The sequence below is a fragment of the Manis javanica genome, chromosome 9, assembly GCF_040802235.1.
Source record: "Manis javanica isolate MJ-LG chromosome 9, MJ_LKY, whole genome shotgun sequence".
Lineage (NCBI taxonomy): Eukaryota > Metazoa > Chordata > Mammalia > Pholidota > Manidae > Manis > Manis javanica.
In genome coordinates, this window is record NC_133164.1 from 79,839,652 (window position 1) to 79,865,583 (window position 25,932).

A 25,932-nucleotide genomic window follows, 5' to 3' on the forward strand; every position below is an offset into this window, starting at 1 on the left:
GGCCTAATTCCTAGGTCCTGGCATGATGTATCTATGCTCAAGTTCCTGCCTAGAACCTCAATTCCTTTAGAATTATGGGAGAGCCTTGCTTACACCAACCCTCCAGAGAACACTGTGGCTGGGGCCTTCCTATGTGGCCATGCAGGGAAAACACTTGCCAGGCTGAGCTTCCTCTTCTTGCCCATGATCACACTTCTCTGAGGCTGGATCCTCTGATCTGCCCAGCCACCAATGACCAGACCTAGTTTGCCTTCCATGTAGAAGTCAGTCTATCTAGTCTAGAGTTTTTCAAATTTTTTTGCACATTAGTATTACCTATGAAGCCTTAAAATATCTCAGTGTCTAGGCTGTACCCCACACCAATTGAATCAGAATGTCTGGGGCTATAAATCAGCATCAGTACTTTTTAAAATTTTAATTTAAATTAAAAAATTTAAAATTCCTCCATTGATTCCACTTTGCAGGCAAATCAAGAATAAGTGAAACATAGATTTAGTGCTCGAAGTTTACTCTGCCTACCAACAGCATCATTATCCCAGGAGCTTGTTAGAAACACAGAATCTCAGGCCTTCATCCCAAATCTACTGCATTCAAATCAACATTTCAAAAGGTCCCCCAGATGGTTTTGAAAAGCTGTGATCTAGCCTGTCCCAAACTGAGCTCTCATTCTGAAAATGATCATAATGGACTTCTCCTTTTTCTTTTAATTGAAAAACATAATAGTATTAGAAAATTTTTTGAAATAATAATTAGTGTTTATTGAGCATTTAACATGGGCTAGGCAGAGCCTAACACGTGATGGTGATTGTAGACATTGGCTCATTTAATCCTTACTACAAACTTTCTCAGCAAATCCTCCCCAAACTGCCCATCGATGCTTGATTCCTATCCTCTATCTGAGCAACCTTTTGTTGTTTCCTTTACGGAACTTACTACATTTGCAATTTTTCTTTGTTTACTTTTTTCTGCTGTAACTGCCAGGCTGAATGTTCCACACAGGTGAGAACCATAATAGTCTGTCTCATTTAATGGTAAATCCTTAGTGCTTAGCACTTAACAGTGATTCAAAAAGAATTTATTGAATGAATGAATGAATGAAGTAGGCACTATTATTATCTCTATTTTACAGACAAGGAAACTTGCCCAAGATGCTGCTCCTGGTTAAGTGAGGGGGAACAATGTGAGCCATATCTGAGCTCGGTCCAGGTTCCTTATCACCACCTGCAATGCCCACACCACCCCAGTGCTTTTCTTCTGTAGGCTGCCTTCTAGTTTCTTAATTTGCATATGTGTTTATTTTATATAATTGCAATAGGAATGCCATATTATTTGGAATTTTGCTTTTTTCACTTAACATATCACACTGTGTTTTGCCAATTAAAAAAATCACAGACTTTAAAAATGGCTACATAATAGCCTATGACATTGGTTTACTATAAATTACTTAACTATTTATTGCTTAGCATTTAGGCACTCTCATTGTTACATAGATAACTTTCAGGCAAGTATCTTGGTATGCCTAGTTGAGCTGAGTTTCTATTTTTCACAAAACATGGAAATTCGTATATCATTTTCATCTGAATTTTCATGGTGTTGTAGCTACTTTAGATACTTTGAAGCATGCTAAAGAATGGGAGCATTTGTACTGCTGGCTTTTATAAGGCACATAGAATTGTGACATTTTTACTCTCCCATCTTATCCAAGCTTGTTCATTAAATTGGCTCCTAAAGCTTTTTTCTTCTGCTGAAATCTATCTGCTTAATTTTGATCAGTGACAAGTTATGCCAACTTGCAACTTTTGACAGTTTCTATTCACTCCCCAAATATGCTGACCCTTTGCTTCCCTAAATCACAAGCATGAGATCCCCATCTGCAGTTTAAAGATTAGGTCTGACTGAAGTCCAGACTGAATTTCTAGAAACCAGGTTATGGGGAGACAGATGACCCTATTTGATTCCTCTTGTTGCCTTTGATCTCATCCTTCAAGGTCTCAGTGCAATAATGTAGAGAATTCTGGATCAGAAATCAGATCTGGGGGCTAGCTCTTCACTGAACTTTTGCTGACATCTGGACCTTTACTCCCCTGATTTCCTCATTCTTTACACATGGTAACTATCTGCTGGGATTAGGAAGATAACATGAGATAATCTACATGAATGCACTTAAGACACTCTTAAAAATACATAGATATATATGTGTGTGTGTGTGTGTGCGCGCGTGTGTGTGTGTGTATGCATGGGTGTATAATGTGTATATGTAAAAAGTTATTTCAGTGCAGAAATAATTGTAATTCTGTATTTTAATACATCAATGATTATACTTGATGACTTACTAAGCATTTAATTTACATAATTTATTTGATAGTTAAACATTTAATACTTGAATACTTAAATATTTTAGTAGTTAAGAGTGCTTGATCTTAAATTTGGTGCTGCGATGAGTACCTTCTCACCTAACTCTATTGCATCTTTTTCAAAGGACCAAATTCTGCCTTTATGTTCTCTACTCTCATGATTTTTTTAAAAAATTGCTAATATTATAATGATATTTAACTCATTAAGTGTTTTAAGGAGCTGTCTTTAGAAAAACTGGAATTGGTAGAGTTGCCAAATTGATTGACACAACTGAGATGAAAGTATTAACCTAACAAGCAAAAATAAAAAGACAAAATGAAAGAAAGCATGGAGCTGCAGTAAGGGACTTTCATCTTGTATGTTTGTATTGTGAGAACATGAGATCTGCACAGTATTATGAACACTTTAAATAGAAAACAATTCAGAGGAAATTAAAAATTCTTTAACTCTGACCAGATGTAGTTAAAAAAAAAAAAGCAGTAAGCAGTTGAAATGTCGTGTTAAGATTAAACTTGCAAAAAGTAAAAGGAGACGTCTTTCTCCAGTCATAAGGGTAAACTAACAATAATAAATCCAAACTCCCTTCTTTGCACAAAGCGGGAAACGCAAGTGACAACTCATTTTCAGAAAAATCTTCACAAAAACCTCTGCCAACAGCAGAGGAAGGAGGCTGGTCAGCTAAGGCCTGAGTCCCGTCCAGAGCGGGAGGCTCGACCCGGCCACCTCCGGAGGGAGAGGGACGTTGGTCAGAGAAGCAGGGTCCGCCTGGGCCGTGATCTGAGCCGAGCGAAGCTTACGGCGGCCCGGCACCCTGACTGCGAGGTGCGGTGGGTCTCAGCAACGCGCCCCCTGCTCCCCTCCCGGCAGGGGCTGCAGTGCCGCAGGGGGCGGGACGGGTCAGCAGGGCAAATACTTTCTCGGAATCCACCGCCTTGCCTACTCCACAGCTTTTCTCCTCCTCCCCAGCCCCCTTTCTCTACCACCCTCCAACTCCGACCGGGCGGCACCGCAGTTCTGCCCCCAAAGCCCCACGCAGGGGTCGCCCTGGGTAGCGCGCCGGACCCCGAACAGCTCGAGCGCTGCCCAGGAGCGGCGGGTCCCCGCCCGTTCCCGCGGGCAGAGGAGGGCCCCCCCTTGGGGGAGGGGTCTCCCGGGCCGGGGCCGGGCGGGGAGGGGCCGGCGCGGCCGAGGTCGGCGGGGGGTGTGTCCGAGGGGCCGGCGGGCAGGAGGGCAGACCCGCGCTCTGCGGAGCGGCTCCGCGCGGCGGCCTTCTACCCCGAGCCCTCCCACGCGGCGGCGGCGAGATGCACGGCTGCGCGGGGGTCGCGCTCCTGGCCTCGCTGCTCTGGACCGCGGCGCGGTGCCAGCAGAGAGGTGAGCCCGGGTCGTCCCGAGCCCCGGTCGCCGGCGGGCCGGGGAGGCTGCGGGACAAAGCCCGCTGCTTTGCCGCTTCTTGGTCGGTGCGCGCATCCTGGCCTCACCTCCGACCCGGGAGCGGACACGTGGGTCTCACGCGCGGCCCCTGGGAAGCGTCTCCAGGACTGAGCCGGGGAGGCCTGGGGACGCCACCCGGCTGGGCGCAGCCCCTCACGGGACCCTGGGGCTTTACACACCTCGAGCTCTGGCGCGGGGAGCCCTCTCTGAGCTTTGGAGCCCAGGACACAGGGCTCCCGAGCACCAGCAAAGCGAGCCGCGCGGCGCTGCGAGGCTTGCGGTGGGGGCGGGGAATGAGTGGGAAGGACGTGCTCCGGGGGCGCCCTCATTGTCCAGGGAGGGAAAGACAGAGCCGGCGACCGCGGCCGAGAAGGCACGCGCCCCTCGGGGCCACTCCCGGCCCAGGTCGGCTAGTGGGGAGACGCCGCGGCGGGAAGCGCGCCCCTAGCCAGCCGTCCCGGGTCAGGGACCCCGCCGGCGCGGCCCCGGCAGACGGCGGCCGAGGGGGGCAGATGAGCTTCCGAAACCGCGATCTTTGCGCAGTGCCCCCAAGTGACCAAACTGGCCCCTTTCCCCGCAGGTTTAGACCTCGGGCACTCCGCGGTGAGGGCGCGGCGGCCCGGGGAGGACTTCGCATGCTCACTCGCCGCACCGTACAGTGGTTCTTGCGGCAAGGATTGGGAAGAACAGAAACTCAAAGCGAATTTTCCAAGCTTCTGTCAATGGAAGGAGAAACCCTCTTTCCCTTTCTGCGGACAGCCGCACTCCCCACTCGGTCCATGGGGTTAGTTTCCCCCACGTCGCTTCGTGTTGGTTAGCCGGCCACAAATATTTGTTGAAAACAGCTTAATGTATGCAACACTGAACCATGGGCATATTCTCACAAGTACACATTTCATAAAAAAACAGCAACAAAAAGTTAAGGTTCTAAAGTAAGTAAGCGGAATGTGGAAAGCCCTGGTGGGAAAAATGTGTTTAGGCATTGTGCTAAGTTGTGAACTCTGCAGAAACAAAACCATCTCATTCATTCAAGCATTCATGATGAAAGCGCTGGACCGGAGCTGGCAGCACAGCTTTGAATAGCTCGGCTTCTGCTCTGCGCGGAGCTAGGGCTGGGATGGAGGGAATTTACACAGTTATGAGTGCAAGAAAGACAGGCTTGGGGCTGCCAGCCTAACTCTTTTCTAGCAGGTTGCTGAAAGTGAGCAAGACCCGGTTTCCCACACGGTGGAGAGAGAGCAGCTTGACTCAGCTTTATTGTTCTAAGAAATTGAAAGTCCTGGGCTGAGGAGATGCCCTGACAGTTTCCCGTGCCCCTCTGGGCTCAGCGCTTGGCCGGGGCGGTTATGAATGGTGTTTGGAGAAAGTGGGGCCCCAGGGGCTTTCCTGCTTCAGAGGCTGTGGAAAACCACCCACAGCGGGAGCCTTTCGATGTTTCACACCGCTTGCCGGTTGCCTCCCCATCGACCATCACCCTTCCTCAGAAGCATTTTTGAAGGAGTATTCATTTAAAAAGTAATAACTTTGTGCCCCATGTGTATACCATGAATCAGTAATGAAATGGTATCTTTTGATCATAGTAAAATAATAAATGAATCCTGACCAGCATCATTACTGAATTAGGTATCTGGTAGTTATATTTTTGGAAATGACCACTGTATAATAGCACTCAGATTATTAGAAGTTCCTGTCACTTCTGCCTCGTCTGTATTACTTTACAATTTACAGAGCATATGACCTAGTGCCTCAATTCCCTTGAAATGGAACCTTTTAAAGTGAGCTATTCCTAAACCTAAACAGAGATAATATCTTTCAAAAAATAATTTTAGGTCCATAGCTGGCAATGACAGAATTATAGTTGCTTTACAGGTTGGCCATTAACTCTTTGTGTTAAATTGCACTGTTTTTTTTTTTTTCTCTAAGTAAAAATAGGTAATCCCAAGTATTGGGGCAGTGGGGGAGGAATCTATTGTATGAATAGAAGAAAGTTTACTTCATTCTCCTAAATGACATAGTATTCAAATTTAGCATGTAAGTACTCCACAGTAAAGTGTGTGTGCCTGAATGGATTTCAAAGGTGCATTTTCCTTTTCTGTAGCTTATTCACCAAGAAAGGGTCAATACAAAAATATTGATTTTAACAGTTGGGAACAAAAATATTTGTAATAAAATCACTGCCCATCTCCTCATATCCTACACTTTGGCACATTCCTTTTTCCCTTCCTCTTATCAGACATTAAATACAAAGCCTCTATCCGTGGTTAATTAGCATGATGAATTCAAATGCAAGAAGGATATAAAGTAAACTTCCAGAAGAGTGTTTTGTGCCTCTCTTTAATTGCTTTATGAGGCAGTATCATGATATGTTTATGTGACCACTTCTTTCAAGGAAATCATCCTTGAGATATCCTCCCATTTTATCAACTCTTACTGATATTCAATCTTTCACAAAGTCTTATGGATATTCAGTAAGTTTTTATGGGGAAATGACAAGATACATCTTTAAGCTTTCGTTGTTTTATTGGTCTGACTACCTGTGGGAAATTGGGCAAGTTACTTAAAACTTCTCTGTGCTTTAGTATTACCATCTGTAAAATGGGAATAATAATGCCTTCCTGGAGATACTATAGATCAAATGAAACAATGAAAGAAAAGTGCTTAGAGCAGTGCATGGTACAGGGTTAGCCCACAATAAGCAATATCTACAACCATCATTATTAGTATTTTACACAGAACTATTGGGGAGGCCCTCTTCCAAGCTATATTCTCTGGGATGCATAATTGTTCAGAAATTCGGAGTCTTAATTGGGAATCAAACAGTCTTGGGCCCAAATACCAGACCTGTCACTTTGATGAGCCATGACATTGGTTAAATTTCTAAACATCTCCGAATATCAATCTTCCTGTCTATAAAATGGACAGGATTAATGTAGTTTAGTAACACATGGAATGTTGGACAGTGCTGTGCTTGTTTGTCATTGTCATGGGCATATAACCCATGATGATGGCTCTTACTGTTGATGCCTGACGTTCATGCTTGCTATCCTGGACACCCTTCCTCTTTCACTGCCCACCTTCATTTGGTCGTTAAGACTTGTTGGTCTTACCACCTGAAAATCTGCAAAACTGTCTCCCATTGTTTGTCCCCACTGCCAGCTAGGCTCAGAAATTGTTTTTCCCATGAAATACTGTGATGATTCTCTCACTCAGCCTCCCTCTTTCCCCTTCTCCCTTAGTACTGCCACCATTCTGATTTTTCTAGAAACACCATCCTGTGGGCTTAGACTAACATTTGCCAGACTCCTCACTTCATAACATGCACACACAAAATGACAATGGCATGTATCATATCAGGAGTAAACCAAGGAGACTTGGACTTTAGCTGTTCCAGGGCCAAGGGGTATTATCTTGGCATACTGCACCTATTCATAGTTCACAGTGTTTCCTGGCAGGTGGACTTTTAAGTGCCAGTGTAGTCTAGCACCCTGGAAAACCCTCCTGGTCCCCTAATGCTGAAGTATTTTTAGGTGCTCTTCCTTGAACTCCAGTGTTCTGTCCATTTAATGTGATTATCTTTATCCTTGTCTTGGAGGTGTAAACAACTGGCCAGCTTCTCTATCTCACCCACCAGCTTGGGTTTTTTGAAGTCAATGACTGTTGTATTCATAAAGTATGTTTATTGCTTTGCAATGTTCCTTGCAGTTAACAGCCATCTAATCTTGTTGAACCAGATTGAATTGAGTATCTTTACTTATGAATCCAGCTTAAAAAAATGTTTTTCAGTCAGTGTTGCATGCCCATGGCACAGATTTCAAAAGGCACTAAAGGATAGATGGAAAAAGGTCAAGTCTTGATTTTGTTACCTTCTTCTGAGGAAACATTGCTTTTGGTTTCTTGAGTATCCTTCCATCCATGTTTCTTCATGTAACTCTTAAAAAGGACGCTACTTCATGAAACCTACTTCTTCCCTAATAGCATAAGGGAGGTACCAGTTATTTTCTGACAAAACATAGAATCATATTCATTTCTCCATTGCCCTCCTCTCCATACTTGTTCTGCAATGTGCCTCTTGCTGGGTGTTAATACATCACTAAATGAGTGTACATACTTGTAAACTTTCACCTTGCAACTTGTCCCTGCCAACATAGGCTTTGACAGAGCTGTTACAGCAGTGTTTCCTAGATGTTTCAGAATTAAAAAAATAGATCATCGATTGATTTCATGCCATTGCACCCCTTCTAAAGTTATTGTTTACTGTAGCACTTTAAGCTAGTCCTTGAGCAGGAGATACTTTTTAAAAATACATTTTAGGAGATTTATGATGTAGAGGAGTCACGTTTGAGAATAATTCCATTAGAAGTTTAAGATAGTGCATTATTTTTTTACCAGTAAGTATGATTTGTTACTGGAACACCTATGGCAGACACAGAAAATTTTCACTTTAAAAAAATAATTTCTGATGAATAGAGTTAAGCCTGCACTTTGCATACAGAAGTTAACTGGAGACCAGAGAGAATTCTCAATCTTAAGCCTCAGGTGAAATTTTTAGTTATATTCCTCATAAATGTATGGATGAACAAGAGAAACAGAAGTCTCCTAGGAAAGGCCTATGTAGTCTATGTGTTTGCAAATCATTCTTTTACTTGTTTTACTTCTAAAATACTAATATGTATCCATGGGTAATTGAGTAAATAAAATGCATTTCAAAATTAACGAGGAGAAGAAATTATTTAATTACTTCTTTATAGAAGTCATTTAATTAAGGTCATGAACTTGGGTTCTGTTGGAACACGCCTGCCAGGGGCTGTTTCAGCGTGAGACACCGCACTATGGCACTATGGCTGGGTTCATTGCATTTTCAGTCCTTTATACTGAGCGTGACTGTCAGTGCCCAGAGGAACCATTTGATAGCACAGAACCCTTCCACTTGAGTCTTTGTTTTCTCAAGGCTGAATCAGGAGCGCTTTGTTTGGGTTAACTTGTTCCCAGTGCTTTTGTGTTTGCCTGGGGGCAGGGGACAGACAATGAAGGCAGTGAGACTCTAAATCAGCTTGGAAAACATCTTGCCTCAGTAAGCATTTGTCTCAGAGTGTTAATCCAGAAACGATGGTGCAGAAATACGTAAGATCCTGATTTTAGTGTGTGTGTGTAATTTTTTCTTCTCTGAATCTACTATCTCAAGGTTGAATCTCTTCATGCCTGAAGTTATCTTTAAAGCCTAATCTGTTGTCCCAGCAGACAGTATGATTCAAATTTTTGTGCCTTCTGTATTTCTGGTGGGAACATCAAATTTAGAACAATAAGAGTTTATGGAAAGTGCCATCTTTTCCCATCACTAGATTATTTCCTGCATTGTGTTCCATTGCTCCATATAACCCTGCCAGAATCTTGGCAAGTTCTCTACAATGATAAAGAAGATACTTAAGTTTAGCAGATCATTTTTAGTTCAAAGAGAACATTTAGAAAGGGAAAAACTTCACACCACAATGCTGATTATTATACACCACACATTTAAATGCCTTCCAATCTTTTAGTAATGACAGAATTTAACTACCAAAAAGCGATGGTCTTGTGACCTCAGGCCCCGCACAGGAATTCTTCCCTGCTCCGATGGCTGCCCTCCCTTTTCCTCCCAGTTCATGACATTCTTCCTGTTACCTTGCCTTCATCTTCCTTTTCTTTTATTTTTTTCCTGTATCCCCTTATCCAAATTGTCCCTCTGTGTTTTTCTTTTTCCTTTAAAAAATTCCCTGATTTTTTGTTTTTTGTTTGTTTCTGCCTTTGCCACTGCAGGTGATCGATCACCAGCTGTCTGAATGACTATAGCCAGCCATGTGTAGTAAGTGTCAGATGCTAGCCAGCACCCTTTCTCTTAATCTAGCCTCCCACTGCAGATAGGCTAGTGCCGCCCCTGCAATACACCCCTCTGCTTCATTCCCTTCCAACTCCTGCCCAGGGACCATAGCCACTCCTCCGAATCCCTGCAAAGGCGCTCACAGCCAATTAGCCCTCATCCACACCTTTCTCTATCCTGAATGGCTCCTTCCTCTCTAACTGCAACTGGTGTATTGACTTATAGCTGCGTGGTTTGTTCGCATCACTCTCTTACTTGAATTGCACCCCATTCCTTACGTAACCCCTAACCTGACCACCCATGCACAGTGCCCAGCTTACTGCCGTAGGACAGCCTTGTTATTTTGATCTTTCTCACCTGTCCTGTATCTTAATTTGCATTGCGTTTTGTGATACGTCAGGGCTCCCAGCCAGAGTTACCAGGTCCTCTTTGGATGGCTTGCCCAGAATGCTGACGGTCAAGATAAAAAAGAAGGGACATTTTACCTTCATTGTTCAAAACCTTAGCTCCCAGCACTTCTTTCAGTACACAGATAAGTTGAGGGTACCGGATTCTAGTGCTAAGACTGCATCTTTGGTAGCAAGGGGGCAGTACTGCCCACAGATGCTCCAGAGGTGGAAGGGGTGCCTTAACAATGATAAAACCCTAACCTAGTTTTCTGGATGGCAGACCTGAGATGGCCCCTTTCTGGGCCTGAGGTCCTCCAAACTCCTGGATTTCACGCCAGAGGGTTTGCCATTTGGCAGGTTTAGGAGGGATTTGGAATCCATGCTTCAAAAAATCGTATTCCCATTTTTGGTATCCACAAGTACAAAGACTTTTCCAACTGGTCTTCAAACTGATCCTTTTGAGTTTGTGGTTTAAATAGATGTTTCCAGAACTCTCTGCTGCTTGGCTTACTTCCTGTCTTTGTTGCTGTGACCTGTGGTGGACTAGCCCTCTTTCCCCACCCCTCAAAATTCCCACTCTCTAACCTATTAGCCCCTTTATTCTGAATCTCTAGTTTAGGCACTTTTTCAAAAAAAGAATTAATGTCTAATTGACATATAACATTCTATTAGTTTCAGGTATACAACATAATGATTCAATATTTATAGATATTGCAAAATGATCACAACAATAGGTCAGTTAACATTTTTTTCTTGTGATGAGGACTTCAAAGATTTACATTCTTAGCAACTTTCAAAAGTACAGTACAGCATTATTAACTATAGTCACCATTCTGTACATTACATCCCCAGGACTCACTCATTTTAAATCTAGAAGTTTATACCTTTTTAAAAAAAAATGTAGTTTTCCCTACTCTTTACAGCTCCACTCCTGGCCCCACTGGCACATATTTGTTCATTCTAGAAAGTTGGGTTGGGAGAGTTCAAGAAACCCACTAACCTGTGAAATGTCTTTGGAATCTCCCATTGCTTTTCTTTAAGGGAGTTGGCATTTTAAATAATTAATATCTCCTTGGGTGTAGGAAATAATATTTTCCTGGGAGATTGTCATTTCTGTTCAGGTTTTCTAATTTTTACCTGCATTTGCCCACTCATTTATTCTCTCATTCGTTCATGCAGTGAACATGTATTAGGATCCGCAGTCAAGATTGTTCAAGACTGTCTTGGGGACCCCAGTCTCAGCTGCCTTCCTCACTATGATTCCAGGGCACTTCTTAACATTCTTGGTGGACTTGTTTTTGAAGTCCTCAGAGCAGAAAAGTGCATATATTGAAATAAAATGTTGTCCATGAAAAATAATGGTCAAAGAAGGAATGGAGGGATTGAAGTCATAGTGGTGGAAGTTACTGTCTATATGTTGCTTGCTTAGTCACGTAGGTTCATATTGAGGTGTATAGGCCAAGTTGTGTGGCAGGGAGAGGTGGAAGAGAAGGGGTAGAGAGGTGCTCAGGCCTTAGTGGAGTCACAGGATCAGCTTCTACACCAAACACCCTGTTGGGTGATATCTGCTTCCTTAGGCTTCCTTTCTTTCCTGGGGAACTCAGAGTTCAGCTGCTTGACTAGCTCTTCTGCGTGCTCTAGGAAGCAGGCACAGCTAATATAGAAGTTCTCTTTCCTGGCTGCACATTAAATTTTAATAACTTCAGTGTCCAGGGTTTATAATTTATGTGATCTGGGTGATGCCTGGTTATTTGCATTTCAAAAGTGCCCCACAGATGATTTCACTGTGCAGCCCAGCTTGAAAGCCACTAAGTTAACATCATAAACTTTGCTGTGCCAGTAAATGCCACTACACAGCAATGCAGGCATGGAAAAGGGATACAGTACTTGGTAATAGTCCCTAACATGGGGTGCACATTGGGGCGTTGATCCCATCGTGCTGGCCACAACCTGCAGTCTAATGCTTTGTACATACAAATACTGAATACTCACAACCTGACCCACAGTTTTGGTTCACTTCAGGTTTGCTTAATGCTATTCAAACTGCTCTGTGAAGTGGGGGTGATAATTCACACTTCGGTGGTGATGATCCCTGCATGCAGAGACTGTGTTATTGAAGTTGCTCTGAGAAAGTCAATTCTTCCTTTGTGTCCAGTAGCTGTTCATCAGTTTGTCCCTGGTAAGTGCTCAGTTGGTGTTTATGAATTATTGCACTGTTTATATGAGCACAGTTTCAGTCTCACTTTGCTGACTTGGTCACTGCTGAAGGCAACCCTCCTGATCAAATGTGACATTTCGAGTCCCTCATGTTTTGGGATAAGATGTGGCCTTGCAGAGTTAAATGATTAAATTATTTTTCATTCTTTAATTAATTCATCCAAAAGTTATTAAACACGTTCCATGAGCAGTCATTATTTAGTGCTGAGTCCCTCCCTTCCAAGGCCTTTAAGTGCACAAGCCATGAATGCACAAGTCAAGATACATTTTGTGCTCCCAGATGGGGGTCTAAATATGGAAAAGCCACAGAATCTGATAATCAGGAGGGACCTAATAACTTAAAGAGATTATTAATCTGTTTTTTTTCTATTTACCAACTCAGTACAAATAAAAAAATAGATTACATTTTTGAAATTAAAATAATTTAGACTGATGATGAATATTCAGTACAGGCTTAAAACTCTGATTACATTTAAAAACATCTTATTTCTAGATTTGGAGCCACTGACTTCTAGGTATCTCAAGCCAGAAATTCATTAACTTACATATTCAACAAGCAGTTAAGTTTCTAGAAAGTTCCACACACTTATGAGCAGTGATTTTTGCACCCCTTGTAGTCAAGTAAGTGTGAGAAGTGCTCAAAGCATCCTACTAAGTGTGTTCATGGGTTCAGATCCAGGAGAGATTTTTGTTTCAGAATCTGGAACAACATTTTAACTACTTAGTGCGTTAAATAGTATCACTATAAACAGAAAGCAAACTCAGTCCATTCCAAGGCATGGGGTTTCCTTTTAGTTTAAAGAGTGTGACTTCAGAATACTCTATTTTGCATGACTTCAAACTTCTTGGCATTTGTTGAATAGCTGTTGTGGTTATATATTCATAAAGTGGAGGTTTGCTTTTATTTTTATTTTTATTTTTTTAAAGAACTCTACCTTCCTGCATTTGGAGACTTTGGTTAAGTGGGGCAACAGCTGTTCTCCTTTGGGCATTCTGGGCTAAGCCATCCTTGTCTTCTCTTGGACAGAACAAAGACATGCAGAATTTATGTCACAGATGGATTTTTGTTTGATAAAAATCACTTATTACTGAATGAAAGAATACCTGTTCTCTGGGAATATGAGCATGACATATCCTGTGTCTTTAGTGGTTTCCAATTTTGTTGGTTTCGTTTTCATTAGTATAATTGACTAAATTAAGATGTGCCTCATTTTAGGCGGTCAGTGTTCCCTGGAAATTTGTGCATAAGATAGTTTCTGTAATTGAAGTAATTTCAAAGTCATTATTAAAATAATTCCAAAATGGTATTTAAAGGAATCAATTAGTAAAGAAAATAAATATCATTTTAGTTTCTGTTGTCAGCTGACCTAGGCCATCTGAGATATAAAATACTTAGGGCCCTTTGGGTGAATAGCAGTCTCCACTCGAGAAGTGTGATATGCAGGAGGATGGGCTGCTCCCCCACAGTCCAACCACCGGATGATGACAAAAACATAGCTTGGGCCGAACATCAGCTTACCAGGGTCTAAATCCATTTTTCGCATGTGCATATCCATTGGTCCCAACAACATTCGTTGAAAAGACAAAATTGCCTTGGCATTTTGCCAAAAGTCAATTGGCCATTTCTGGACACAATTTTGTTTCGTTGATGCATATGTCTGGCTAACACCACCCTGTCTGGATTCCTTTGGCTTTATAGTAAATTTTAAAATAGATTGTATAAGCCTTTGTTCACTTTTTCTAAATTGCTCTAACAGTTCTATGTCCTTTGCATTTATTTAGTATCAGCTTGTCTGTTTCTACAGAAAAAGACAACCAGAATTTTGATAGCAATTAGACCGAATCTGAAGGTCAGTCAGTCTGGGGAGAACTGCTGTCTAAGAATACTGAGTCTTCCTAATGATGAATATAAATCATCCCTTCACTGGTTAAGGTCTTTCTTCTCTCATAAATGTTTTATAATTTTCAGTGTATTGGTCTTTAATTTCTTCTGCTAAAATTTTTCCTAAGTATTTTATTCTTTTCAATGTGAAACCTGGCATGTATGGAGACCTGATCTAGCCGTTCTTGGGCACCCATGTTTCCAGGGTCTCCCTGTTAAGCATTTGGCTGGCCAGCTGGCTGTAGCTTGCCTCTTCTGGGATTGCACGCTTAAGCTAGCAGAGCTGCTGGCTTAGCCTTTCCATTTTCTGCTGAATTTACGCCTTTTATGACAACATCACTGGGTACGTGTCCACTCTCTGCTCCAAGTGAAGTTGGCTGTCCCAGCTCCAGCAGTGGAGCTGCTGATTTTCCTGCTCACCCAGCCCAGGTCATCTACCACGGCCGACTGCAGGACTGGTTGAGGAGGGAGTAGCCCAGTAGAAGGCTGATCACTTCCACTTGTCTTACCTGAGAGCCTAGCAGCTTTTCCTAAAGGAAAGCTTTCCAATTTGCTCTTTGTCTTGGGTTGATTTCAGAGTCCTGAAATGGTTGTTTTTGAAAATTTTGTCCAATTATATAATTGTTCTTCAAGAGAGGATTTGTCAACCTCTTTACTCTGCTATATCTGGAAGTCCCTCTAAAATTTTTTAATTTACATAGAGCTCTTGACTACCATGTATTTCTCTAATGGAATCCATTTCTATTATTCATCATGCCATTAACAATCCATTAATTTTACTAATCAGCCATTGCTGATATTCTCCTTGCTAATTAGCAAAGTGTTGGTGGTATTAGAGACAGATAACAGAACACCAGGGTGGGCTCTTCTGGAAAATGGGCAGTCTTCCTGATTGGAACACCAGCTGACTACCCCTGGAGGGTGCATCCCCATTTTAATGCTACCTGCATCTGGGTAGTTTAACCTAAGACACACAAACACACACGGAGACCCACACATACAATATTATGGCCTTTATACTGAAGTATCTTAAAGTAACTTTCACATATTGCACAGGTTATCATTTATGCTTCGTCATGAAGTCAGCATGAATCAAACCTCAGCTGATGTCCTCAGTCTGAGTGATTGTCAGCACGCTGAAGTGGAGGAGAACCCATTGGGAATCACAGACCCACGAGGACGTGGACGCCACATTCAAAGACATACTGTTTACACAGCTTGGGAGCTTAGATCCAGAAGTTGAAAGAAGAGCTGACATTCTCCTGTAAACAAATTAGGCTCCTCTGTTTGCCAACACCTTCAGGGCTGGAGGAAAAAGCAGAGGGACTTCTGTGCTGAGGCGCTAACAGGGGAGGGAGGCGAGCCCTTGCTGTTCCTCAGCACAGCAGTTACAGACCTGCAGTTTGCAAAGAAGGGCAAACCTGTATGGGAATCACAGTGGGCTGTGTAGTAAGGATAGGCCATTACGTTTTTGCTGGCTTATTCTAAAAGAAAATGTATTACGGAAGATGTATATAAATGTGGTTTACTTGAGAGCAATTTGTTAATGTGGTCCAGTCAGATTCTGATCTCTTCATTACTTTCATGTGGAGGTGAAAGAAATTTCCCCTGCCTATATTATCATAATAAAAATAAGGAAAGAACTTAGAAAATAAAAGGAAAATAATATTTCAACTGCTGCTTTGTCAAAAGATTAAATGATCTCTTGGTTTTTTTCCAGCTCTAATGCTCTGGGGCTGGCCAATTCAGCCAAGCCTTGGCATGAAGATCATTAGACTGGTAAGATCACGCTTCTTCCAGCAGTTTCTCTGTCATTATTTTAACCAGAACTCCAGACTCCTCATCCTGCATCAAGGTCTTGGAGAGCTATGGCAATTATCATTAAATAAATAAATAGAAAAAAATGCTTCACAAAGAAGAGGGAGAGCAGGCCTGTTCACACTGACCCCCCACCTCTCTCTAGCTGCTTCCTGCATTAGAAAGGGGAGACGGCCCCACCTTCTGGGAATGGCCCTGCCTTCACCCTCAGAGGCTCCCTTGAAAACTCCTCCTTCTCCTCTTGTCACCTAGACCTAGATGCTCTCTTGAAAGCTCAACTATACATTAGGTGTCATGCTGTTCTCTCTGACCACCTGTCCTCATGCAAAGCCCTCCCTTCAGGCTCTGAAAAGACACCTGTACAGAATACCAGCAACCAGCAAGACGCAGCTTAAAGGGGCAGCTCCCTGTCAGAGGTAGAGTGTTACATAAATATTAGAGTTTCTTTTACATTTTAACATTGTACTGTAAGCATTTTCACCGTATCCTCAACAGCATCATTTTCAGTCTGAATGACCCAGGTCAGAGGCAGAAACATTCAGATGGAACAGGGCTTATAAATCAAACCATGGGTTTGTTTTAATAGATTTAATAAAACATTGTTCTATGTTGTGTCTTTTATTTTGGAGCTCCTGAAGATTTTTTCTCTTTGTATTAAGTCAAAAAACCTTTGTTTTGTTTTAATTGAAGCATTTTTTCTATTTAATGATAAAGCAGCAGCCCCTGGGAGATGCTTAGCCATGACCCATGCATCCCAGCCCCACAGGAGACCTGCAGAATCAGAATCTGCATTTTTAGTGAGATGTCCAGGTGCTCTGTGTATGTACAAGTTTGAGAAGCACTTCTCAACTTTCGTTTTACACAGCTGAGCACAGAATGACTTTCAGTTATCTTGTGTGTAGGTTATAATTATCAAATTTGTGGATGCTAGGAGTCATATTCTCCTCTCTTTAATGGTATGGCCTTATTTACTCAACTGTAGATCAGGCTTCTACACAGCACTGTTTTTACATGTGTGTACTTATCACAATGAACTAAAATATCTTTTCCACCTTCACCAAGGTTATGCTGTTTGCAGGAGGATTTGGGGGACAAATGGAAGGTCCTGCACTTATCCCTACTAAACTTAATGCTGGTTTTCTTTTAGACATTGTTGAGATTCCACTAATTCCAGGACCCAGTGTTTTCACTTCCTACACGTGTGATGCATTTTTAATATCAATATCTAAATTAGAATGAATTAATAACAGTGAACAAAGATGTGTTGTGTACGTAGGGTAGAAACCCCGTGCCAGCCTTTCACCGAGTATACTCTATGTTGCCTCTCTTGTTTTGGTAGATAGCTTTTAGGGAAAGTATACTCCTTCGCACTTTTCCCCATGAGAATGTGTCTGTATGTGGAGTGAGCCATCTCCTGCTTTCCACAGGAAGTCAGCTCGTGTGGAGACCTCTACGATAATTAGCAGAGTGACAAGTCACCGTGACAGAGGGAAAATGAGGAGTCTAGTATGATGGAGGCCAAGGGAGACAGGGTTTAAGGAAGACCGAAAGGTCATTTGGACAAAAGCTACTGCAAGGTCGAGTAAACTGAGAATGAAATGCATGTTGAGTGTGGCAAGATGGAAGTTGATGGAGACCTTGAAAAGGGCATTTTTAGTTATTTGAAGGAACAGAATCCAGGTTGAAGAGAAAATGCAAAGCAAAGAACTGGAGACCGTTGAATACAATTCCTGTATGCATTCTTGATTTAGTAACAGCTTTTTGAAAAGAGAAAACTATCACATTAAATGTGTACATCTATATGAAGAGCAGCCCACCTTCTGAAAACAAAACAATGGCACTGGAACTGAGAAAATACAATATTACCCTCTGAGGATGATACCAAGAGATTTCAACTCTGTGTACTTTTGATTTTAGTGGTTAATGTATTTGTCAATTGCTGGTGTCTAAGGTGGAAGATATCTCAAGTGATGTTTTTGTTTGGAAGATGTCCCTGTAGATATGTGCTAGAATAAAAAGCACTGTTAAGTTGGTGGATCAGACACCCTGGGGACATCATCCTGGGATCAGTAAGAGGTGGTGATGCATTTGGCATCTTGAATGCCTAATGGTTTGGTTAGACATATGTGGACACTTGTAAGTACAATTCTCAACTGGAGCAACCACAAACACATTCAGGACCTGTTACATAATTTGAGTTAGTGCAAAACAAAAATGTGGGGCCCCTTGTTTAAGTCATGAACAATTTCAAGACAGTTTCAGCAAAGCATTAAACCAAGGGTGGCCTCACTGGTCACACACCCTTAAAGTGACCCTGAAAATATTCTTAAACAGGGATGCCAAAGTTTTAAAGCATAAGCAAGTAAAATATACATAATAGAACATGGAAGTGGCAGGAGAAAGGGGAAACTAAGACCTTAGGGGTTTGTAGGAGAATTGTTTTAGGGAATTGTTTTAGTTGATGTTATATCATTTATATATCACTTAACAAATAATATAAACATTGCAATCATTGTAAATGATATAAGCAAAATGTAATAAAACTACATTTTAATTCAACGAGGATGTCAAAATTCAACTTAAAGTCTGTTCTTGCTTTTTGACTTTCCCTTCAGCTGAGCTCACTCCTGTAGGGATTTGGAGGGAGATAGGAAGGGTAGTTCCTTTCTAGGGCAATGGGAATGATATGAAATTTAAAAATACATGTTGAGATGCTTTTGTGTTTTGCCTATGTGCAGTAATGTTTTCAATTGGGTTGAATATTTAAATTGAGAAGACCACTTCCAAATGAGTGAATTAGAGTATTTTCTATTATATGCTGAATTATAGACATTTTTTCTTTTTCTCTTATACACTGAATCAAAAACTGCAGTGTCATGGAATATAAGCATTAGATAAGCCTTGTGGGAAGAGGAGGCGCGATAAGGCCCTATTTTCTACTGAGAGTATTTGTGCCTGGCCTGTTCCTACTGCTTATTTATCTTTCAGGGAAAACCTCTGTCTTTGTCAAGGACACCTTGAGCCCATTGCTATGGAAATGGCACTCAGCACAACCCCGCTGAGGCCTTTCACTCCACAATCCCTCTGCTTTTTCTGAGATTAAACTTTTCTTCATCTTCCCACATAAGAAAAAAGTCAACCGTGTTAAATGCCAAACTCCCAGGAATTTGGATTTGATTTTTTCCCACTGTTTATGTGGGGTCTTTCTTTTTCTCTCTCCTCCCCCCCTCTCCTTTTTTCCCCACTGTGCTGGAAAAGGCCTTGGAATCCCAGGAATATCTTAAAGCTTTTCTTTTACTAACAGCCATCAATGATTAAATTGGTTTAATCCAAAAACCAAGTATTTGCTTTTGTAGAGGAGGGGGTGGGAGGGAGCCATTCACTAGTGGATGCTTGTCTCTGGAGCTAAAAGGGCTCCTAGGATGACTCAGGTCATTAAAAATGATCCCAAGGGTTAGAATTTTGAGATGTAAAATAATTAACCGGTAACTTTTGAATAATTCTCATTGGGAAAAAAACCTCTGTTTAATACCAAGTAAACAATACTTTCATATATTTCAACATTACTTTTGATGTTTTATTATTTAGACATTCTGAGAATGCTGGTATTTGATAGGCAAAACAAGTTCATTTAGTAGTGGTTAACCTGATTGTTAATTTATGTGCATTAACTTGAAATAGAATTTCTTTAAAATTCTATTTGACTAAATGTTGATCACAGGTTTCTCATGGGAGAGGAACAGAGAAATACAGACCAGTTATTGCAAGGAGCCCCTGTCAGCTGCTGATGAACCAGAAGTGAAAGTGGGAGAACAGGTTCATTTATGCTTATTTTGCATATACACCTACTTCATACTATACTGGTGTATTTGTATTGTTTTCTGGAAAAAAGTTTGTGTTAAGATGAATTTTGCCACTGCTTGTAAATAGCTTCCTGAGCATATTTAGGGGCCATGTGTGTACTATACTGTTATTTCAACTTAAACCTTCCTCAGTTTACTGCTCTCTCTCTTCACGTATGCCCACATCATATATGCTCAGTATTCATAGATAATGTGTTCCTGAAAATAAGCTTGAATGCCAAATGCAAGAAATCAGATGGTGACTTCCATTTTAGGAAGGGGGTTTCACTACCTTGGGGGAGGCTGAAAGCTATCCTGACAATTCTCATCAGTTTCCTCCTGGCATCATCGCATCTGGTACAGGCCCCCTGGAGACAGGAAGGGCTCCTGCCTCACTAGAGTCCCTGAGCAAGAGGCAGCTGCTGCTCTAGGCCCACCTGGGCTTTTGGGACTTTGCCTGAGCAGGCCGCTGACTCCTGACTTGGCTGGAGCCCCTCTCCCTCACCTGCATCATCTACCTGGATCTGAGAGTCAGGGGCCTCCCGGCTGCCTGTGTCTAGGGATGAACTAGATTCCTGGGGGAGGAGGAGGGGGGGAAAGAGAGTAACAACTTCTGTGCCGTCAGCTCCTGCCCACAACTTTGAGCAGAAGATTCTTTTCCTCCAGGGTTCTTGACCTTTTGGTGCCAATGGACACCTTTGGCAAAGCTCACAGACCTGTTCTCAGCATGTTTTTAAATGCATAAAAAGTGCATGACAAAGAAAACCAAATGTATTAAAATCTAGCACTGCCCCTGCATGGCTAGCTCCTTCTCATTTTTTAGGTAACTATCCAAGTGTCACCTCCTCAGAGGCGTCTTCCCTTGTAACTCACATGACAATTAGAGGACAGGATTGTGATTTACAAATGTGCATTTAACCTTACAGGGATTTACAACTCCTCAAGAGTTGCAAAGGCAATACAGAAAGAACAATAAGAAAAAGAAAAGGAACTGGAGAAGAGGTAAGAGGAAGTTGGGAAGGGAGACAACTGAGAAGGAAGCAGGCAGCCTTCTGGCCTCCCACGCAGGGAGCCCCGCCTTGGCCGGTCTTTGTCCTCCACGCTTGCCTCTCCTGACACACTTCACTCTGCGCTGAGAGTGTTTTTTCTATTTAAAGGTAGATATTTGTCAGGCTCAGTGGCCCTTAAATGCACACCAACAGCTTCATCTAAAATTTAGTCAGAGAAACAGAGACTCAAATACATGAAATATAACCATGACAGTTTAATTAATTTGAGGAACTTGTGCTAGTGATATCTACTGGGTAATCTGAAAATAATAATAGCAACTATTTAGTGAGCCATTAATGTACTGTATTAAGCCCCTTGTCCACATTGTCTTATTTAACACCCACAAAAATATCTATGCACTATTCTTACTGCAAAAATAAGGAGACTGGGACATAAAGCTTCTCAGCTGTGGCCACACAACTGGCAGCTGGTAGCTGGCAGACCTGGAATTGAAACCCTGGGCTGCACAGCTAGGAATCCCGTGTTCTGACTCCTTACCTGGTGCTGCCTTTCATAGGCACTAGTGATTCTAATACAGTTTGGATTCTATAGAGTTGATTAGAATGGACATTTCCATTTTAAGCCTGGACACACACAGGTTGGACATTAAATATGCCATGTGAAATTGAACTTACTGTTTAGGGAGAATTCTACCCAATGGGGATTAATACTTTTATTGGGTAGCAGGCCAGAGTGAAGGAAGAACTCTTGCCGGAGGAGAAGATTGGAAACAAAACCCACCTCCGAGGACTCTCTGGCTTATGATCAAGATTGTAGGAAGCATCATTTGTTTCTCTTTTGCTCCTCTTCGGGGAGAAGTTCAGAAGAGCAACTGCTAAAGAAGCAAAAAATTAATGCCACTTTATATTTCTATTTAGTTCTTCTATCCAAGAAGGTTAAAGAACTACCAAATTACTTCTCTTTACTGTTTTATACATTGAATGGAGAAAAAATTCCTTAGCTCAATTTCCAAATAGAAGATGGTGGGTAAATTTACCAGATAGCCTATGAAAGCAAAATTCTAAATGCACAGTATTTTAGGAAAAAGGGCTCCTAGAGTTACTTATTTAGTAGTTGAGGAAATAGAGGCTCTGAAGGATTGGTTTGCCTACAGACATACAGTTGGTGGTAGAACCAGGAATGAGAGTCTAGTTTAGGCTCCTGGTTCTGTGCATTTGTGACCTAGAAGTGAGAGAATATTCTTTCCTTCATTTACTCATTCTTTTGTTCAGGCTTTATTGGGCATGCCACAGGCCAGAGGCTAATGTAGGGCAAGTAGGCCATGGTTCTGCCCTGAAGTAACTCACAGTTTAATCAAGAAATGTTTTTATTTTTCTGGAGGCTAGTTGAGGGGAGAAGAACTGGAGGGAGACTGGTCAGCAAATTAACAACCTTGTGTAAATGGTAAGTGCAGAGATGTGCATACTGATTAAAGGCAGGACCAAAGAACATTTACATTATGAGCTAGCAGTTCCAGAAAGATGTGGGCTTGACTTGCATGATGAGTAGGGCATGAATGGATATATGAAGGTGCAAGGGAAGGACGCTGAAATCGATTGGAAGAACAATTGGAGGAGCCATGAAAGGATTTTAGACCTGCCTTCACCTGTACATGGCCTGGTGTTTCTGCCTGAGTTATGCCTAACTGGATTTCTAGTTTTAGACTCTCTCTTCTAACATGCTTTTAAATACTGCTGCATTTTAAATATTATTCTTATTAGAATCTGTGAGTACATCTCTTTCTTTCCCTCCCAGCTGTGAGAGCCTTATTCCTGAGAGAGGAGGAGCCCACTGTATTCATCCTTGTGTCCCAGGGAGGAGCCTAGCTTAGTGCTTCAGACCTAAGAGGTTCTCCTGGAAAGTTTTTTTAAACAATCAAGCATTCTTATCCACTTTTTCTGACTCCTATGGATATGTTCCTAAATATTCATGCATCCTCCTCAAATTCATGTCTTTAGAATACCTTATTATTATTAACCTGGAATATTCATTATGTTATTAGAACATCTTGATATTATTACCCTGGAATTGTGTTAAATGCTTCCAGGATTCTTCACAGAATAATGCCATTTGTAGCTGTTAGAGGTGCTGTTTTTATTGTTCAATCAGGCAATTCCCATGTTCCAAGGAGTGTGTTGCAAATAGGGTACTTTTACCAGCCTTCTTTCATCAATTTATAGATGTTTAGTTGGGTAAATGGGTGAGAAAGGAATTTAGAGTTGGATAAATGGAGAATAAAATACATTTTGTTTTTTAAATCACAAATTTCTCAATTCAGAAACTTACATTCCTATTTTTCCAAACTTCTCCGTGGATTGAAGAAGCAGCCTTAGTTTTCAAAATAAAAACTTTTGACAGCCAAAGCCATTTTGATTTTCAACCGTATAAAATATTCATAATTTTTAATTTCATTTGGAAAAAAAATCTGAAAATGTCACCCTAGATCCTACAATTTAGAATTGCAAATCATTTTCTTTCCAAATATCACATCGATTTTGAATATGGATTAGTATAATCTCTAATGATTAAGCTATCTGAAGTCTCTCAGGTAAAAACATTGGTAATTAAATGTAGTCAATTGTTTGTCAGCTTTGTGGCAAATTTTCAGCTAATATCAGTAAGGGAATTTCCAGTAGATTAATATGGTCCTGAAATGCATTTCAGTAGGCCAAGTGTACTCAGGCTTTGAGGACAGGGGATTAAAAGTAAAAAAATACTGCTGGTGAATGAGAAAGAATTTATTTCATGCTTCGTGGAGTCTGGCATTACCACTGGTTAAAATAACTAGATAGAAAAATGATTCCTTTGTGTGTCCTGAATGGGGGAAAATACAAATTAGTATAAACAGTAATACTAATTAAAGTAATGTCTTTCAACAAAAATGTATGGTCTAATTTATCAAGTGCATGGCTAATGGGAAAACTGTCACATACGTATCCTACTGCAGCCCTCATTCAGCTTTTGATTTTTATGTGTAAAATCAAATGTTTGTTCTTGGTACGTTTTTGAGACCAATGCCCTTTCTCACCCTTTGATTTCTTAACCCTCCTCCAGCTTGAAGCTCATGTAATTTCCCTTTATTGAAATATGTCAGTAGTCTTGGAAATAATTCAGCAACCTGAAGGATTTTTTTAATTGCCTTTAAAACATGGTTCCTCTAGTACATATTTCTCACTTTCTTTCATCCTCCAACTGATGTAGTTACATGCAACAAGGAATAATAAATTTTCTATAACTGTGAAGTGAACATAAATGTAATATGAAGGAATAATTTTCACTGAGTAGCTTTTTTTAAATACTAGCTTATCTAAGAAGAGAGATTTAGTTTTAATGAAAGACGACCAGGATATTTTTGTGAAATTAAGTATTTAAGGTTTTTCTACTCAGCCATGCTAATGTAGGAATTTATCTGTCCTTTTATTAAAAGGATATTGAGGATATCAGCAAGGTAAGGAAATAGGCAGTTCTTGAAAACCTATCTAATACAAGGGACTACCTGATGCTGATTACATTTTGAGGTGTTAGTCACCAAAATTATGTTAAGTTTATGTTCACAAGGTTTGAGCTTTTTCTCAGTGACCTGGGGCTCAGACTCTTGGGTACAGAGAACACTGTGCCCTCATGACACCTGCCTACTTCCACCCCGCCAGCAGCTCAAGGTCACTGCCAGTCTCTAGAGAGGGTGGGAGCCCTGCGCAGGAAGCAGGGAGTTTTGTTGATGTGGAGCATCTGGATGGGAGAACAACATGAGGTTGGAACATTAACTGGTGAAGTATTTGTTGATGAGAATGTGCTATTATATCAGCTCCCATGACCTGAAGCTTTTCTTCTTTTCATCGCCTGGCTAGTCTGCACAAAGGGAATGGAGAGAGTTGATTGTGCCGCAAGTCTAAGTGCATATATGTGACACAGGGCCAGAAAGACATCATTTTAGCTATTTGTATAAAGCATCACAGTTTAAAACCATACCAGTTTTAAATTATTGGTTCATAAGCTACATTCAAACCAGATTACTAGAATAGCCTGGTAAGTGTTTATCTCCGTACCAAACAGAAAAAATACCTGCTCCACTTGCCATGAAGCAACACTCCCAAGAACTACATGTCACTTTAGGAACTAAAATGTGTCTAACTACTGGTTGATAAAAATAATACTTTAGGGATTGGCATAATTAAATATAATGATTCATCTGTTTACTCATAAAGACTTTTTAATGAAAAAATATATATATTAGACATAGCATATGATGTAAGGCTGTTACATTTCAAAATTAAGACTAATGCTCTAGAATACAAGTATTCAGCATCTATTTTCTATAGAGAGTCTAAGGGCCTATTTATTTGATTAGGATAGAACTATTTAATGGGAAGTTTGGTTTTATGTGCAAAATCTTTGAAAGACTACATAATAAGTTTTTTTTAAAAAATAGATGCATGGTGAGTTCTTTTAATGTAGCAACTTTAACTCATACACAAATAACCATTTTATTCTGTAACTTAAATTATTAAAATAACTAATAGAGAAGATCATTGAAAATATTAGGCAGTACCTAAAAAAATAAAAATGCAAGACATGAACTCCTCCTGTATTTCTAAAATTGTGCTTTTTCAAATTTCACTGGAAAAGAAACATTTCAGAAATAATACTGACTGCATGTTCTTTATAAAGTAAGGATTTTCGTTGATGATCTTAGATCAAATTTTAGTAAATTAGAGAAGCCCCACTGAGTTCAGACCCCCTCTTCCCCCACCAATATTCCCTCTCTGGTACCACGTCCATTCTGTCTCTAGACTTTATGGAATCCTCACTGTTATTATCCTCTTTTACCAAGAGAAAGTCAAATTTCTTAAAGAACTTGATGGAGTTGTGTTTCTCACAGCCATCCAAAAATTGTTTTCTGAATAGTTTGGACCAGCTGCTTAAAGATAATAATCTCTCAAGACAAAAAATTGTATGAAGGCAAAGATTAATACTGAACTGAAGAGGATTTTGAAACCTAGATCTTTGTGTACTAAAGTTTCATTCACCAAAGAAGAACAATAAATAGAAGAGAGAGAAAACTATTCTAATTATAGGAACAACCTTGGAAGT

The 25,932-nt window shown here is 41.0% G+C and overlaps 1 protein-coding gene across 3 annotated transcripts in view; it reads left to right on the plus strand.

The window, feature by feature from the left end:
* The first annotated feature begins 3,523 nt into the window (after window positions 1–3,523).
* The window catches only part of LAMA1 (laminin subunit alpha 1), a 147,324-nt gene continuing 124,915 nt past the window's right edge, over window positions 3,524–25,932 (plus strand). For all 3 annotated transcript variants that reach the window (XM_037008353.2, XM_037008354.2, XM_037008355.2), the window contains exon 1: window positions 3,524–3,729. In XM_037008353.2, the coding sequence (XP_036864248.2) occupies window positions 3,660–3,729 (70 nt within the window). In that variant the 5' untranslated portion in view covers window positions 3,524–3,659. The remainder of the gene's footprint in view (window positions 3,730–25,932) is intronic.